Source organism: Haplochromis burtoni, unplaced genomic scaffold (assembly GCF_018398535.1).
Source record: "Haplochromis burtoni strain Fernald_Lab_line unplaced genomic scaffold, NCSU_Asbu1 Contig_1, whole genome shotgun sequence".
Taxonomy (NCBI): domain Eukaryota; kingdom Metazoa; phylum Chordata; class Actinopteri; order Cichliformes; family Cichlidae; genus Haplochromis; species Haplochromis burtoni.
Genome location: NW_024582362.1, coordinates 6728316 through 6744977, shown reverse-complemented (window position 1 = coordinate 6744977; position 16662 = coordinate 6728316). Strand labels below are relative to the sequence as shown.

Below are 16662 nucleotides of genomic sequence, written 5' to 3'. Positions count from 1 at the left end.
TGCATGGGGACTAAAATGTTTATTCTTTTTTGAGGTACAACAGTTTCTATGCACATTTGTAAAACATGGTGGAGGCTCTGTCAGGGTTTGGCATGTGATTGACAAAGCATGTGACAATCCCTTAATTTTTAATTGTGGCAACAATCCCAAACAGTTCTGCAATGCAGTAAAGGCATGTCTGAATAGAAAAATCCATGAGTGGAACACTATCAGACACCAAAGTAGCTAAACTGATTAAAAGCCCCCACTGCTACTTAACTGGACAGATCAATATAGAAGTTTAATTGATGTGATTAAAAGTGTTCCTTTATTATTTTGAGCAGTGTATTTCTAACATGTAAGTAAACTAGAAACTAGTATTTTGGTGTGTATGACAGTTTTGTACTAACTTAAAACATCTTTGCTTTAAAAGATTATCAGATATTTGTAGTGCAACTTTTCTGAAATAATTAGGCAAATTTCTATCCATTGGTCAAATGTGGGAAATGAAATCCTACAAATTGTCTCGCTGGCTGTTTTTGTCAGTCAGAATGAGTTTTCTTGATTTACAGCCAAAACATGTAAATTACACATCACAGTTCATCATTTTATCAGCAGACTTGTGAGTCCTGACCTGCGAGTGAACCTGCAAGTGAACTGCTGGCCTGTTGACTGGTTGTCAACAGCCTCCTTGGGGACTAATGTCCTGGCAGGAGTTGCATCCCACTTTGAGGACAAATGTGATGCTAACCATCTCTCCTCTGCCAACACCCATTGCTCATCAGCTGTGTGTGTGTGTCTACGTGCAGCAATACCAGTTGCCATGAAAAATATGTGAAAAACAGGTGTGTGATATGTATGATTGTATTTGCATTCAGTATGTGGGTGTGTACACTTTTGAGACTCATTCGAATTCATGAGTATGTATGGAAAGAGTGTGCGATGAACGCATTTCTGATGGTCTGAATGAAGAACACAGCTGCCACTTGACACGGCAATTATGCCATTAGCTTGATGATTGGCCTGCATGCATCACTGTGACCACTCCCTCTCTCTCTCCCTCTCACACCCACACTGTAATCATGTGAATTTGCATGTAAAATTCAGTTGCATTTACTGAACTCATCACTTCTCAGATAAATCCCACAATCCACAATGCTGTATTTATTTATTTTTATTTTAACCTTGATGCTTATAATTTCACGATGACTGTAAATTAACAGATGGGCAACCACCCAAACACCACAAACCAGAAACAGATGGATATTTGCAACTTTCCTCCTTGATTTATTTTATTTTATTATGTTTTAGTATTTACTCCGTTATACAACAGACAACTGAATGAAAACCTTAATTCTACTCTGCATACACCCCACCCCCCAAAAAGGGCAAGGGTTATACTAAAACGTTGATGTTTTATGACATTTTTATTACAACATGCTGACGTTAGCTGCCTTTTATAACATCACCCTGATTTCTGACCTTTGGCCTATGACCTTGAAGCTTTACATAATAAAATTGTGTATTTTTTTTTTTTTATCTTTACCCATATGACTGGAGCAGGCCCGGCTGAAATCTTTCATTTCTATAAGCTGTAAGATTTTAAGATATATTATTGCCATGTGGGATTTTGATAAATTTTATGGCATCATTGTGACATTGTAGGGTGTTGTACTGGAAAAAGCCTTGGCACTGTTGTGAAGTTTTAAGACATAAAGTGTTGTGGGTAATGTAACGTTTTTACTGATTTTTCACATTTGGTGTGACATTCAACTTCACGTTGACCAAACAGCTCAAGCTGCTTTTGGTATCCACCGTCACAAAAATCTGATATCATAGAAACTGTGGACGCTCGGCCGCTAACAAATATGCAGGCAGACATACAAGCTGAAGCAGTTGCACGCTGATCGTTGCTTCAGCATCACAGTTTATTGGTGGGAAATGAAAACAGGCTGCTTCATTATAGACGATGACTGCTTACACTGCATTAGAGGCTGTGTAGGTGGAGATCTACTATAGATACTCATTTTGTTTCATTTATTTGTGTAGCCTGGACGCTGGCAGAGATTAAGTCATGAGCTCAATTAGATCTATGTCATGTTTACTCACAAAGACCTTCCTAATGATGTGCGGTACTTTACTGATAGCTCTGCTTTCGTAACTGGCATTTATTGCTCAAATAAATCAGACATACATTACCGGAAATAATAATAATAATAATAATAATAATAATAATAATAATAATAATAATAATAATAATAATCTGGTAAATCTTTTAACAACCCGAATACCTTAGTTGAGATTTTTACGACTGACGTCACCGCGCTTTTTACGGCTCCGCACGACGTCACCACGCATCTCTTCCAAACAATGCTCAGGAAAAAGCCACGTTGACGATCCAGACTTGAGTGTAGTCCACATTTTCAGGCAGAATAAAGCGGGAACAGCTTTAAAATTGAGGCTCAGCTCGGTTTCCGCAGCAGACCCCCACATCTGAGCAGGCAGCATGTCATCGCCGCCGAAGGAGAAAATCGAAACCAAAGGCGGTCATCTCCCTGCAGGTAAAGCTCCCTGTGCTGTGGTGCTGGGGGTGGGTTTTTTTAAGCCTGTTATGAATCTGAAGGCCTTTTGTTTGTGCAATGTCTCAGATCAAAAAAAGGAGAGAAAAGATCACATGATGGTGATGATTAATACTTATGCAACCCTTACACTGGCAGATGCCTTAGACTATAAATCGTCTGTGGTGTCCAGATTGCGTTTAGAATAATTTGCCGTAATTGTCTTTCGCACATTCCCCTACTTCCTGATTTGCGTGGGCTCTTGCAACATCACATTGCTGACATTGTAGCGATTGGTGAGGATCGCCGGCCCTTTAGAAAGGGTTTAGTTTCATTGTTGCCGCTAATAGCTGCTCAATGGCGGGCGGTGACGTGGAGGCCATGGGCTCGAGGCTTCAGCCATGTAGGCTGCACAGAAACGGGAAAAGGTGTACGTGGACATAAGCAGTAGCAGGCAGGGCAGTGGGCCACAGCAGCTGCAGGACTGATAACACAGTAAGATAACCAGTGCACCTCGCACCCAACCTGTTATCAGCGGGAAGCTCACAACACACTCATTAACTTGTAGTGTGTGAGGCTGTCCGAGATCAAGGACAACCACAGAACAGTCGTCCAGCAACTGCTACAACCGACCTCTGTGCAAGTCACAGACATGATTATGTCAGCATTAAACAAAATTCTTAAAATTCATTTATTTTTGCTTCTTCAAACGCTGGCTATAAAGTCAAAAGGCCCAAGTCACCTAACTCTCCAAACACAACTAAAGTGGCTTTTTAAATCTATTTAAATTTCCTGTTTTGATAGTGAGACCTTGGACAAATTCTTTCAGCTGATCTGGCAAATCACTGCATACGTGTTCTGTCTCTCTGTGTGTGGGTGTGCTCCAGTAAAGGCAGGCGGTATGAGGATAGTGCAGAAGCACCAGCCAACTCCTGCTCCAGAACCACCGCAGAAAGATGACAGCGAGGAGTACATCAGCAGCAGGTAACGCGCTCGCTTTAGAGAAAGACCCGAGCAGTCGAGCCATCGCTCGGGTAGAGGGATCTCTTGAGGTGACTGTAAACCACAGAAAGTCAATCAAAGGACCATCGAAACCACCACAAAAGACCTACAAAGAGACGAAAATGGCAGAAGATATGTGCGACGCAGCCACAGTGACGCATAGCGGCAGGCAAAACAAATACAGAGATGAAATGACTGCACAGATATGCAAAAACTAAGCATTGTGCAGGCAAAATGAAAGATGAAAGTGCATGATAAGACACTAAAGGGCTGCACGGGGATTCAAGATGAAACTAACGTGCAGTGTTTCAGTGGTGAAAGGCTTTGTCATATCATGTGTTTTTTAAAATAAAACCTAAGTACACACATATCTGTTAGTCTGTGTGCAGCCTTTAACTGTGGTGATTTGTAAATTGCTAATCACAAACACGCTCTGCAAATTGCCAACCAAGGCATTTAGCGGCTTTCGCTTTTCCGTAAGGCTGTACTGTAGGCAGTTCCGCGGCAGACTTTTCATGTGTTGTCGCCAGCTAATTCAGTAAACAACATAATTACTGCATAATTACAGCATTAACTCGAACAGCCTATTCAGCAGTCGCTATTGTTTTGCCATAAACAGGCTCGGTTTTAATGTTTTACATCACGCTGGCTCTGTTTGCGAGAGACAATAATTGTTCCGTCTCCGCATTAGCATGTTCGTCTTTTGTTGCTTGAATTGCATTGCTTGTGCTGAGGTCTCTCCGCTCTGCAACGGCGTCGTTGCAAGTTGCTCCTTATTTTCCGGGTAGCTGCGTGTGTCTGTCTTTGAATCTGTGCTTGTACACTCTCCTACATCTCCTCAATATTCACAAGGGTACGTCAGCTGTGTGCGTATCAGCACAGGTGGCATATTCTCACCACATATCTGTGTGTGTGTGTGCGTGTGTGTGTTAATAAGAGGTGGTAAATGGGAAGTGACAGGCAGTGCACAGCAGTGAGCAGGGTTCAAGAACATTGCCAACTGTCAGGAAATTTTCTGTGCACAACTTTCCACACGTACGCACACTAAATGACATATTGCATGGTCTTCATCGGCAAAGCTGGTTGGTTGAGTCTTTTCCTGTAATTCAAAGGAGGACTAGCATCAAGCCTGTCAGCACCAGTAAGTCATTTCCTGTTGCCGTCTTCTCTTTTCTGCCAAGATGACGGGTGGTAATAATAGAGAGGGCATTAAAGTTTAAAAATTGAGGCCAAGTATTTATCGCAAGTACAAAAACGCATGCGGACTGCGCTTTATACATGTTGTAGATGGTGATCGGCGCTATTCCAGCCTAACAACTATGTACTTCCTTAGTTTGTCATGTTGTTTGAGAGTATATAAAGACAAACTGCTTGTCACCGGTGCAGTGCAAAGGATCCTTTACGATTCTTTATCCAGTCCTATTTGCATCATCTCCTTGCATCGCATCATGACTTTAGGACTTGCACAGTTAGAAATACACAAACAACAATATCTGGAATCTGCAGGCAAATATCTGGAATTTGCCTGCAGAGCTTACAGTGTAGAAAGATCACATCTTTTTGCGCTAATTAGGAAAATGGAGCATTTTCTTCACCCTGCCCTGCCTGCTCTCGTCTTTTTTAAGTGCAGGTGCACGTTCTTCGTTGTGATCTAAAGATTACCTGTCAGCACATCTACAAAAAGAGAGGCAGAGTAAGTGCACTCACTAAATACAATCAGTGCAGCTCTCGGTCACACGCACTTCTGTCAGTCCCTCTTTGTGTCACGCTGATGGACGTCTAGCAGGTGGCTACTGGGTAAATTTTGTATTAGTTGCAGCCAGTGGAGCGTTTTAGTCGGGGGAACACCTGCCTCTCCCAATCTAGCTGAGATGGACAGATGAAGCAAGGAAAGAAATAGGTGGCTGGGATTATGGAGAGGAGAGGATTAGGATAGGAGGGGATTATTATTGTATGGTAAGGGGTGCTGTGGCAGTATGAAGATAGGAAAAAGGACAGGTAAGAGATGGAGAAGGGGTGGAACGAGTGGAAAAAGGCCAGAAAGGGGAAGCAAAAGTTGGCCTCCGAGCTGGAGCTTCCTGCTCCATAATCGTGTGAAAGTTGTTCTCGTAAGCCATCAGGAACCACTATGTAAAACATTCAGCTACAGTGTGATGTACATTACAAGAGTAAGAGAAGCAGAGAAGTTTAATAGGGGTGGAAAAAGTGCCACTTGGCGCGTTACGAACTTCTTGCACATCTTTTGGATGGGACTCTCAGCTGAATGTCTATAAACCACATACAAGGAGGAAAGTCGGCTTTGCGTCGGCTGCACTACAGGTTGTGGTGAGAGGGGGATATGTTCCAGAGACTCGGAAAAAGATCGACTCAGTCGCTGCACACATACACTGTATGCAGGAGCTGTGGTGAGACGTGCAGTAGGTTGACAGCTCACGGTGAAAAGTTGAGAGGAGAGAGAGGGAGATAAGGGGGAAGAGGAGGGAAGATGGGCAACAGGCATTAGTTTCTATGGCAACCAGCACCTCGCCCACGGCAACAAACTTCCTGCTCTGCTGAAGCAGAGAGAGAAATGGGTGGGGTAGAAGTAGCAGTGGCTTTAATGCTTAAAAAATAAAAAGGTTAAAGAAAAACATCACGCAGATGGATTATTGCACATTTGACTTAACAGTTGAGATTTCTGACTCTCCGTCACTCTTTTCCTCCCCTGTTCCTCTCTCTATTTCCTCTAACTCTTCCCCTCTCCTGGCACTAAGCCTCCCCAAGATCCCACGCAGCTCTCTACTGCCCCCTGCAGACTCATCCTGCCTGTGAACGCGGCCACATTCCTCCTGCGCACAGAAAACCAAAAAAGAGGTCTTTGTCACTTTTGATTTCTCCTTCTCTCTGCCCTCCTGTCGTTCCTCTTCCCCGTGCAGATAGAGTAGATTACAAAGGTGTCAGTAGTCTAATCTGAAGGATAATGCTTTTGTGCGGTATCTAGATCAAGGATTCAGGGCTTGCCATGGTGTGGTTTTACTAATCTCTGATTAATAAGTCTTAAACTGAATGACTGTTATCTGTTTATCAAGTGTGACTAAAACCTGTCATTAGTGTTTGTCTGCAGCTGGTGATTATGCAGTGGCTGCAGACAGCTTGCAAATTACAGGAAAAATCGGAACTCTTGGCCCTGCAGTGAGGAGATCCGAGGCTGGGAGAGGCATTTGTTGGCACGGTTTAGGTCTGCTTGTTCCATTAGAGGGGAGAGTTGCTTAAAATCAATACAGAGCTGTTGCCTGTGATCACCTTTATGCTCTGATGCAACATGTCTATCTGGAAGGGAGTAGTCTCTTCCAGAATGGCAACACTCCCCTTCACAGGGCACCAAGGGTCAGCGCGTGGTTTGATCGTGGTTTTTCCCGACTCGGAATTGACATTTGGGTGGGTTGCATGACTTCGGATGTAAGCACAGTTGGCGCACTTACAGGAAAGGCGATGAGTCTACATTGCCTGTTATTTATGACCATTTGATTAAAATATACGTTGTGCATGAGAAAATCAAACCAATATTAACAATTTTAATGAATTATCTTTGAATTTGGCTAAAGCTTTTTTGAGTTGGTCCACAAAACAAAACAAAAAAGCTGAAGTAATCTGACTTGTACGGTGTTGCCTTAACAGTCACCAGACTGGAGAAGACCTCCGCCGTAATCAAATGAAAGAATATCGTTTGGTAAAACATGTCCCATCACCAGAAAACGAGTGCCGAGGTGGATTTAAAGTGTTCTGGTAGCAACATATTGGCCAAGGATCTAGGAAAAAAGCCACATTCCAGATGTGAGCATACTCCCAAGGAGAAAAAAAACAAAGTTTTGTGTGTTTAGCCAGTTGAGCGAAAAGCTTATTTTTCTTTGAGTCCGATCAAAAACAAAACTCTTAAGACCTGAAGGAGCCAAATGCTTGACTGTTTTACAGCTTAACCCCCCACCACCACTCCCAGTTTGTCTAGACATGTCTTATCTGTCTGCTCTCTGTTGTTATGATGCCCTGATGCCAGGAGCAAGAGACACCCTTTGAAACAATATCCTTAATTCTATGCACTGACCTTTCTCTTAAATCAATTTTTTTCAAATATCCCTCACTTTATTGTCTGTTGTATAATATTTCAGGATTTCACCTCAAAGTGCACATTGGAGAGGGACACTCAGTACAATAGAGACAGCTCAGCATGAGTCCACACTGTGTCACTATATGAATACATATCCAACTGAGCATTGCTATTCAAGTCAACCCAAGTGTTGCATCTGACTGTCGCTTCAGATGAGCCAGAAGGGCTAAAACAACTCCTGTGCATATGTTACATGTTTTTATTTCTACGTCTATAAATAGAGTTAACATCCAGGATAAACTGTTTGAGATGATCTTCTGAAAAGCACTTTTTCATCTTCACTTGCTGATTTACCCTCCACCTGCTCCCCAGCTAGCCTTAAAAAAACCTAACTAACTTGGTGTTGATTAGAATAAGGAACACTTGCGGTGCTAATGTGCTACGTTTTCAGTTAATTGAATTGCTAATAGAGAACCTCTCAACCTCGCTTTTTGACAAGTGGCTAGCATGGCGTAATCAATGATATTCGACGTATCTAGGCGTTAATGTAATACCGAGGTGTGAATTTTCTCATTAAGATGAGTGCCTAGATGTAGATCGGTAAATCCGATGTTTCACAGATGTGTTGGAAATCTGCAACTGTTAATTGGAAAAGTTGTGCGCGAATCATAAAAAAAAAAAAAATTTAAATAGAAAGGAGCAGATGGGTTGAAAATGTTTGTATTTTGACTGCTGAGGCTGCAGTTTGAAGTGTGTGTCCAAAACTTTTCATCTTTTTTCAATCTAAATTAGGCCGGTAATGAGGTAAGCTGTAAGCTGGACATGCTTGCTGCTATAGTTAATGTCCTTAAGTGGAGTTTTGAAGGTGGCTAACTTGACTGCACTTTTAGCCGGAGGGGTGACTATGCCGTAAAATTAGACGGCACTCGTTTGTCATGTCAAGGTCGATACTTACCTCGGGTTCCGCATTCCTCCTCCTCATCTTTTTCTCTGCCTCCATCCCTTCCCTCCATGTCTGAGTGAGCGCTCGCCTGCCTCTCTCCTTCATCCTCTTTTACTCTCCTCTAACAGTTTGTTATTATATAGGTATTTCACTCCCTGGGTCTCTCTGTCCTCTTTCTCCTCCTCCTTCTACAGTACTTTACCCCTCATCGCCTTTCTTTCCTCCCTGTCCTCACTTTTCTCTGTTCTCCTTTTTCTCCTCCTCCCTAAATCTTTTTTCTTCATCTTCATCACCAGGCTTCACTTTAGCTCTCTTTCTCTTTCAGGGGTTTAGTTTTCTTACTCCCTCCTCCCTTCCCCTCTTCCTTTCCATTAGAAGCTGTGAGCCTCAGTGTTTGGCCAGAATGAATGGGAGCTATTTAAGCTGCTGGCAGGTCCATCCGGGGTGTGTAGTATGTGTGTGTGTGTGTGTGTGGGTAGGTAAGTGGGTGGGTAGGTGTTGTAGGTTTTTGGCATCTTTGGGATGTTCCTTATTTATTTGATGTAGGCAAACTTATGTAAATGTTGGCATAAACTATATGCAGACAGCTGTGCTATTGACCTGTTTTTAAAAAAAATCCTTTCTAATTTCTCTTTTCTGTCTCCTTTGTGTTTTTTTCTTTAAAGTCCACCGAGGGCCCCTGTGATTGTGTCTGGAGTGGTTACAAAGGTAAGACACACATTAATACAGACCACCAGTGGTGTTGAAATAAGCATTATAATGTGGTTTATATCTGGGACAGGGGTTCTACAGGGACCATAGAGGCTCAGCAGAACAAGACAGAGAGATGGGAGAAAAAGCAGGGGAGGGAAAGAAAATCGAGAAAATACTGGTGCCAAATGAGATGAGGGAAAAGTGGCTTATCTGTAATTTATGAATCTGGTTTAATAAAATGCGGTGCCACCGTGCAGCACCAAAACCTTCTGCAAAAAAGACCACAGAGTTGAAGCTGCTTCTCTGACACACTCCCAATCAAAACTGGAAATTGCAAGCTGCACATTGACTAGTAGTTCACTTTACTGCAAAATGCTGGGTATTAACCACATATGGCTTTAACTGCATCAGTGCCAGAGTCTGTTTAGGCTTTTACAGCCTTGACCTGCTGTTTTGAAAAGCAGGTGAAGGCTGTGAATAGCTGTTTGTGTTTAATTCTTTTGACTGTATGTGTGCGTGTGTCTGTGTGAAAAGTGTCCTTGACTGGCTGGATGGCTTCGTTCCCCGCTTTGTGTGTGTGTGTCAGACCAGGCAGATTGTTTGCGGAAGATTGCAGTGATATCAGAAGGTGGCAGGCATCCCATTTATCCCCCGATCCTCCTCTAGCCTTCCCATTTGCCCCTATCACTGCCATCAAGCCCAGAGGCTAGCAGTGCACAAAGCCTCAGAAAAGCCTTTTAAGAGTTAAGTGAAACACTTCAGTGTGTGTGTGTGGTCTCCAGAGAGTTCCCCTCCCCCCCCCCCCTTTTTTTAGCCTACAAAAAAATATGCCTTCTGGCTATGTACCTTCAATTTTTCATTCAGTAGCTGAATGTGTTTCTAAAATGCATTTTTTTTTATAATAGAACTATTACCAGGAAGTAAAGCATCTAAAGAAAGACTAGCTGAAGAAGAAAGTAGAAAAAAAGGAAGAAATACCATTACAGGTCGAGCAATTATTAAACGCCCAGAGTAAGTTTTTTTTTTCAGACTTTGTTTCTTCTTCTTACCTGTAATCAGATCACACCACAAAGTCTTTTTCTGTAGCACCCCCCTCCACCCCCAAGAACCTGTCCAAGTCCTGAAACTTAAGGTTTACACCAATAATTCCAATAATTTAGTAGCTTCCAGAACCAACTTTAGCAAGAAAACCTTGAAATAATGGTTTTCTGACTGACCATCAGTCTCTGAAATCATTGTTGAAGAACTTTTGGTCTTTGACATCTGCAGGCATTCAGTTGTGCACAGCTCTCTTAAGATCACGATGAGGTCTGGACCTCCTTGGGTCATTGCATCACCTTGATCTTTTCTTTTTCAGTCATTCTGTTGTAGATTTGCACCTGTGCATGACCCAGTTTTGACCTTCAGCTTTTGGACAGATGGCCTCACATCAGACTCTAGAATATACTCTGTGTACTTCAGTATACAGAGACGTTTATAGGTGACCCAGTGACTGCAAGGTGACCACGTCATATGGCTCCAAAACAAGCCCAAATCATCACCCCTCCAAATGATCACTGTGCTTGATAGTTGGCATGAAGGGTTCGCACTGATATGCTTTGTTTGGTTATCATGAGATGTGGTGCCATGCATTATGGCCAAACATCTCCACTTTGATCTCTCAGTCTAAAGGACATTGTTTCTCCAACATGAGAACAGGCCTTTTGGGCTTGATGATGTTTATTACAGACATTTTAATCTTTAATTCGATTAAATATCTGAAAATAGGCTACATTTTTGTTGATTGTTGGCATTGTCATTTTAAGAGATGCCAGTCGCCCTCACTTCTTTTCACAGCGTGTTGCAATAAGACAGTTAATTTGTTATATTCCCTCCTATACCTCTGCAGTAGGACAGAGGTATTCGTGGAAAAAGCTTTGAGCTTCAGAAGAGAGTGAAGGGTAATTGGAGGTTAATATCATCCACATCCCCTCGAGTCAACTCAGGAATTTTCTTTAAATAAAAGAAGTACACACATGCACACTTTGTTTGTGCGCCCACCTACACACAAACACCAGCTTGCTGGAAAACCAGTGCACAGCTACACGTGCGGTGAAAAAAAAAAAGCCCAACACATTAAGCAGAACGGATTAGGGTCAGGCGAGGATGGGGTGGGTGAGTAAAGTTCAGCAAGAAGCTCAGAAAGACAGGCTGTGTTTGTTTGCAGAGGGTTGATTAAAGGGGTTATATAAGTCCGTCCATGTGGACATCCTAAGAAATGAGGCTGTCAAGGAACCATGTCTGTTATTTATATGATGGCGTAACACTCACATATGGTAACATCTGGATGAACGAGAAGGCATCAGCAAATTGCCAGCTTAAATGAACGCAAAGATTTCAGATGGAAGAATTCAAATGGCCAGTAATCCAGTCAGTCACGCACACAGCAGTGGACTGTATGTGCTTTTCATTCTTACTTTGAGCGCTTAGTTTTACAGCTTTAATCGAGCTCACCAGCCACCATCAACCTATATAACTGTACAGTATATAAAATCTCCTAATCACACTCATGCCTGTGTGCAAGTGCAGTTTTATTGCTCAGAGAGCAAAGCACAAAGAGAAGGCAACAGCAGATGGAGCAGGTAGAAGAAACGGGACAAACTGAGCGAGAAACGAAACGCTGGCAGAGATAGAGAAGTAAGGAGTGAGGATAACAACAAAAGGAGGACGAAATCCAACTGTGATTCTCCCCTAAGTTGCTGATTAAAATTCTGTGACTTGATCCGATTTAGAGGAAGCAAGGCTATTTATGTGCATTTTTCTTGGAATAATAGATTAAACCTGGAGAGCAGATGAGTGCTCCATACTGTACCTGTCATGCATCTTCAGGGGGATCAGTGGGAAAGGATTTAAGGGTCCACATACTGTATTATTTCACGCAGGGATAAAGTACACAAACCTGGTTATGAACAGAGTTCTATACACACACATACATTTTTTTCAGTCTTCTTTAGATTGTATATGTTGTTTTATCCTTACACTACTAGCCTTGTGGCTTAGCTTTTCTTTTTGGTTCAACTTTGTCCTCCTTTGCTGTTTTTTATTTACTGTTTTATGTTTAGGGTGATAAGGACTTCACCCCAGCTGCTGCCCAGGTGGCCCACAACAAGCCCCTGCCTGGTGTCCCCAAGCTTCCCCCTGCCCAGCACATCAACCAGCACATCCACCAACCCCGCAAGTGAGCCAGGCACCAATCTACAACCAAGCCACCAAGCTACTAACTCCACCAGCCGGCCTTCCAAATGGAACAGATAGGATGAAGACGGTTCCCCACCAGGCACAGATCTCCTCTAAATAAAAAGAGAAATCATACATTTTGAGAAATTAGTCAGTAACGAGACACCTGAAGTCAGTAACGCTTCAGTGCAAGTCCCACTTTTAATACCACTGCTGCATTGGTGCCGCTCTAGTAGCTTTGCACTCTCCTTTTGAAGGATTATTTTCCACTTGAATAAGTCTTGAGGTGATGTAAACCGGTGAAGTCTTCTTGAATTGTTCTCTTCTCTCTTCTCAAAAAAAAGAAAATCAAGTATAAACAGAGAAACCGATCTCAGATCTGAGTCTGTTTGGGGAACTTTGACAGCATCCAGTTAATCACAGCAACCTATCAATCAGCCTATTTAACCCAACCAAGCCCACGATAGGATCCTTTGATCTTCACAAAAGAACCAATCAACAAGTCAGGAGGTGGATCCCTGTTTATCAACCCTCCAAACCAAAAAAAAACCTCACAGAAAGCAGCTTTTGAGTGTATAATTCAGCAGCTTTGACAAGAGAAAGTACGACTAGCAAATTACATGACAGCAATAACCAATCGTTAGCGCATTAGTGCTTAATTGCATTCCATTTGACCTTGTCAACATATTATATATTAATGGTAGAAATGTCTAAAAGAATAAGCGATGTAATGTTTGATTGGCCTTCATTTGAAATTTTTGAATATATTTAAATATTACAGAAATGTTTGCTGTAGTGATGCCATTACCCAAGAAGCTTTTTGCTTATGCTTGATGTCATCAGTCAAAATGCTGACGAAGCTTCTGAGCCACAGTCGAACCTGTTGAGCTTTTATCACCGTTTCCTCCCAGTGTGACCGTTCTTACCTTTATTTAACAGAAAGGAGCCCCTCACAGTTGTTATCAGCCTCAGCTGTATCGGTATTTATCGTTTCCCAAAAACGTAACCTGTTCACAGTAAAACTCTACCATCGGTGCCTCGTCGCTGAGATTTTGAAGATGCGCAGGCTCATCGGTCTCATGTTTATTTGTTGCAGAATGAAAGTGCAGCGAAATATGTAATGAAACTTAAAGAGTAGCACCGGCTGCGGGATGCTCTGTGACTGCATTAACATTAGCCCAGATATCACAAGGGACTTAATTACAAGGGGAACAAAGCATTACAGAGAAGCAGTCGAGCAAAGAGCGAGGCATTAAACTGTCAGATGAAGGTGAAAATGGGAACATTAAAGGAGAACAGCACAGGTGTAACAAAAAAGAGCAGTTTCTACATTCCATACAAAAAGCGTCGAAGCAAAGACATTTCAACCACGCGACTGTTTATCGGCGTACGACGAAGATGCAGCGCGTTTGTCGTTACATGGCTCAACGCGTGTCAGAAATGTGTACAACCTCCCGAAACTCCAGATTGGGTTTCCCGAGAGCGATATGCTTTAATACACACAGACACACACAAACACACAACACCCTTTTCCTTAAAACCCACTTGCGCTCTAGTGTTATTTGTTGCAACACTAATGTTCAGGTTTCCAGGAAAGAAACAAAGAAAATGATGTTGCCAAGAAGAAGAAGTGATTTCCTCTGTTAATTTAATTCAGTTTCAATTTTTTTTTCTTCTCAGTATTTTTTCTTGAATTGTTCAAATTGTAAAAAGTAATTGAGTGGACTTAGGCATTAGGTATGGTTGTCATAGTAAATAAAGATATAGACTATCTTGAAAAACAACTTTTCAGTTTGTCTTTATTTAAACATATTTGTGAATGATGGGGACAGGGGGAAAAATAAACCTTTGTGGTTCTTTGTGGGAAATGATCTAATATTTTGCACTCTGAAAAAGTTCAGACTAGTCCCACTTGATGGATTGTGTGGATTGCGTGCTGTACCCCACCTAGAGCATTTGGGCGTCCCATGGTGAATTAGCACCATGCACTGAGGGATTAGGGCTCAGGTGGTGTTTTGAAATGAGACCGAAGCATCTCTCCAAGAGCTATCTGCTGTTTTCCCTTCATCACACAAGCACACACACACACTGTGCACCAGGTGTTAGTGCATGTAATCCATCTTTACACAAGCATCTGCAATCAGGTGTTCTGTCAGCTTATGTTAGCCCAATAAACCAGCCAGTGCAGGCTTACTTGGTACGAGTCTCAGTCAGCAGGCTGAAACTCCCCATTAAAGCAGACACAGTCTCCCCCACTCTCCTTGGTTGTATATAGTTCTCTCGGTGTGGCAGGCCTCTCATTCCCTGCCATGCCTTATTAGACTGACTGGGAGAACAGAACATAAGTGAGACACTGCTCAAAATGTATTATAGTACCAGGCTCTGCATTTTTTGTCTGTGGGAGGATAAAACTGAGATGGTAATTTATTCTTAAATACTTGTTTTTGCCAGGATAAAAATGTTGATTGCTAGTCTATCCAGTGAACAATAGGTCAACGGTTAGAGCTAAAGATTGGTGTGAGAGATATACTGCAGTAAATACGCACAGGGGAAAAGTCTCGATTTTAAGCAAAATTGGTTTTCCTGTATCACCTTTTCTGATGTAGTGGAGAGTCTGACGTGCTTTCTTAACTCTTTACCCTGTTGAAAGGTCCCCTGAAGAGTAGTTTCTGTATATTTCAGGCATGCTTATAGAACAACATGTCTGGGTTTGCATCAGAGAATAGACGGGTTAGTCTTTGCCTATGCAGCTGCTGTTGGAAAAACATGGAAACTATTCTAGTAGTCATCGAACCACATCTCTATGGTTCGATGGAGGTGGTCAAATGCCATTTTTAAGGAGAAAGAGTTGAGCCGTTCACTCGTTAATTGCTTCAGGTCGGTTCCTGTCGCTGCCCAGTAAGAAGCCACTGGCCTCCCTGTTAGGAGAGATATCCAAAATGACTTCTTGTAGTTGCGTATCAGCAGGTAAAATAGGTCACCTGTCTTGTCTGACTCCTTCAGCAGGCTACAAGGTTGTTGTTAAGTCGCTGTTTGCCCTCAGCACCAACTCATTCTCATTTGGAATCACTATATCAGTCCAAAGTATACACTACCAACTGCTGGCCATGTGGCTCTCAGGAATATTAAAGGAGACTTGAGCAGGATGAGGCCGGTCATTACTGCGACGGAGCCGCCTCAAAAACCTTGCTTTAGTGCGATGGTTTACTCAGACCACAGGTGGCACAGAGAGCAAAAGATATTTATCAGCCAGGTCAGAACGTTTTTTGGACTTTGTGCACGGTCACTGGTAATGATAAGGCAGAATGGTTGAAATGGCCAAATTACGGTGACATTTTGGCTCCACTTTAAGAAAAAAACAAACTGCAAGCTCTCCTCTGTCCCATTTCCTTTCCATTCTAAGCCTTGTGGGACACCATGAATCGTACTGTACATCAGTGGGATTTTCTGTTAAACCAACCAAGTATTGCTGCTGGAAATGTCTGACAGAAAGTGTAGCTTAGTGCTTTGTGTCAAGTTTGGTCTTATCAAAACTCCTGGGGAAAAATGGCTGTCTTTTACGAAAGAAAGTTGCTCCCTGTAAAGTTTTTCTTACTTTTAAGAGTGAGGCCGCTTTAGGATCTCACATTGTCGGTAGTTCTGATGCTGATTGGATTGTGAGACGTTATCATTTATTAATCGTTTTCAGCTTTTAAGAATGCTGTTCTTTGAGAAGACCTTACTTTACCCCTGACTGCATCACGCTATCATTTCAGAATACTTTGTTTTTTTTTCAAAGAAATGACTATATTCCTCTAACTCTACCGGTTGTGTCACTGATTATATGTGGTTCTTGCTAAATTTGAAAGAATTGTGAATATAATGATAATATTTTTGAACTTTTGTTTATAATAAGGCCTCAGATCTGAATAAAATTTCAAACTTGTTCACAATCCATGTCATTAACATGTTTTATTGCATACCATGTTTTTCTTTCTTCTTTATTTTTTGTGGTATTATTTGGCAGAAGTCACTCATATCGCTTGCAGTGGGCAAAGCATACAAGCACACATTCAAAATAAAAGCGCTGGTATCAATTTTAAGGAGGATGCCCACAGCAGGACCACTTCCTGAGATTTAATAAAGACAAAAAATAAATCCAACCAGCTCAAATGTTTGTATACCTTTTAGAAAGGGTCTTTTTTTTA

The 16662-nt window shown here is 42.1% G+C and overlaps 1 protein-coding gene across 1 annotated transcript; it reads left to right on the top strand.

Annotated features, from left to right (window-relative positions):
• Positions 1-2319: 2319 nt before the first annotated feature.
• On the top strand, positions 2320-14259 carry LOC102291886 (death-associated protein). The gene is made up of 4 exons (XM_005912017.3): positions 2320-2540; positions 3425-3521; positions 9232-9274; positions 12361-14259. The coding sequence occupies exons 1-4, from the start codon at positions 2486-2488 to the stop codon at positions 12478-12480; spliced, it is 315 nt and encodes a 104-aa protein (XP_005912079.1). The 5' UTR covers positions 2320-2485; the 3' UTR covers positions 12481-14259.
• The last annotated feature ends 2403 nt before the right edge of the window (positions 14260-16662 follow it).

What these genes read in the sequence shown, in the direction of transcription:
- LOC102291886 (XM_005912017.3), top strand. Translation starts at nt 2,486, where the DNA reads ATGTCATCGCCGCCGAAGGAGAAAATCGAAACCAAAGGCGGTCATCTC. An exon ending in AGGCGGTCATCTCCCTGCAG is followed by an intron (nt 2,541 to 3,424) that starts GTAAAGCTCCCT and finishes GGTGTGCTCCAG; the next exon opens with TAAAGGCAGGCGGTATGAGG. An exon ending in GAGGAGTACATCAGCAGCAG is followed by an intron (nt 3,522 to 9,231) that starts GTAACGCGCTCG and finishes TTTTCTTTAAAG; the next exon opens with TCCACCGAGGGCCCCTGTGA.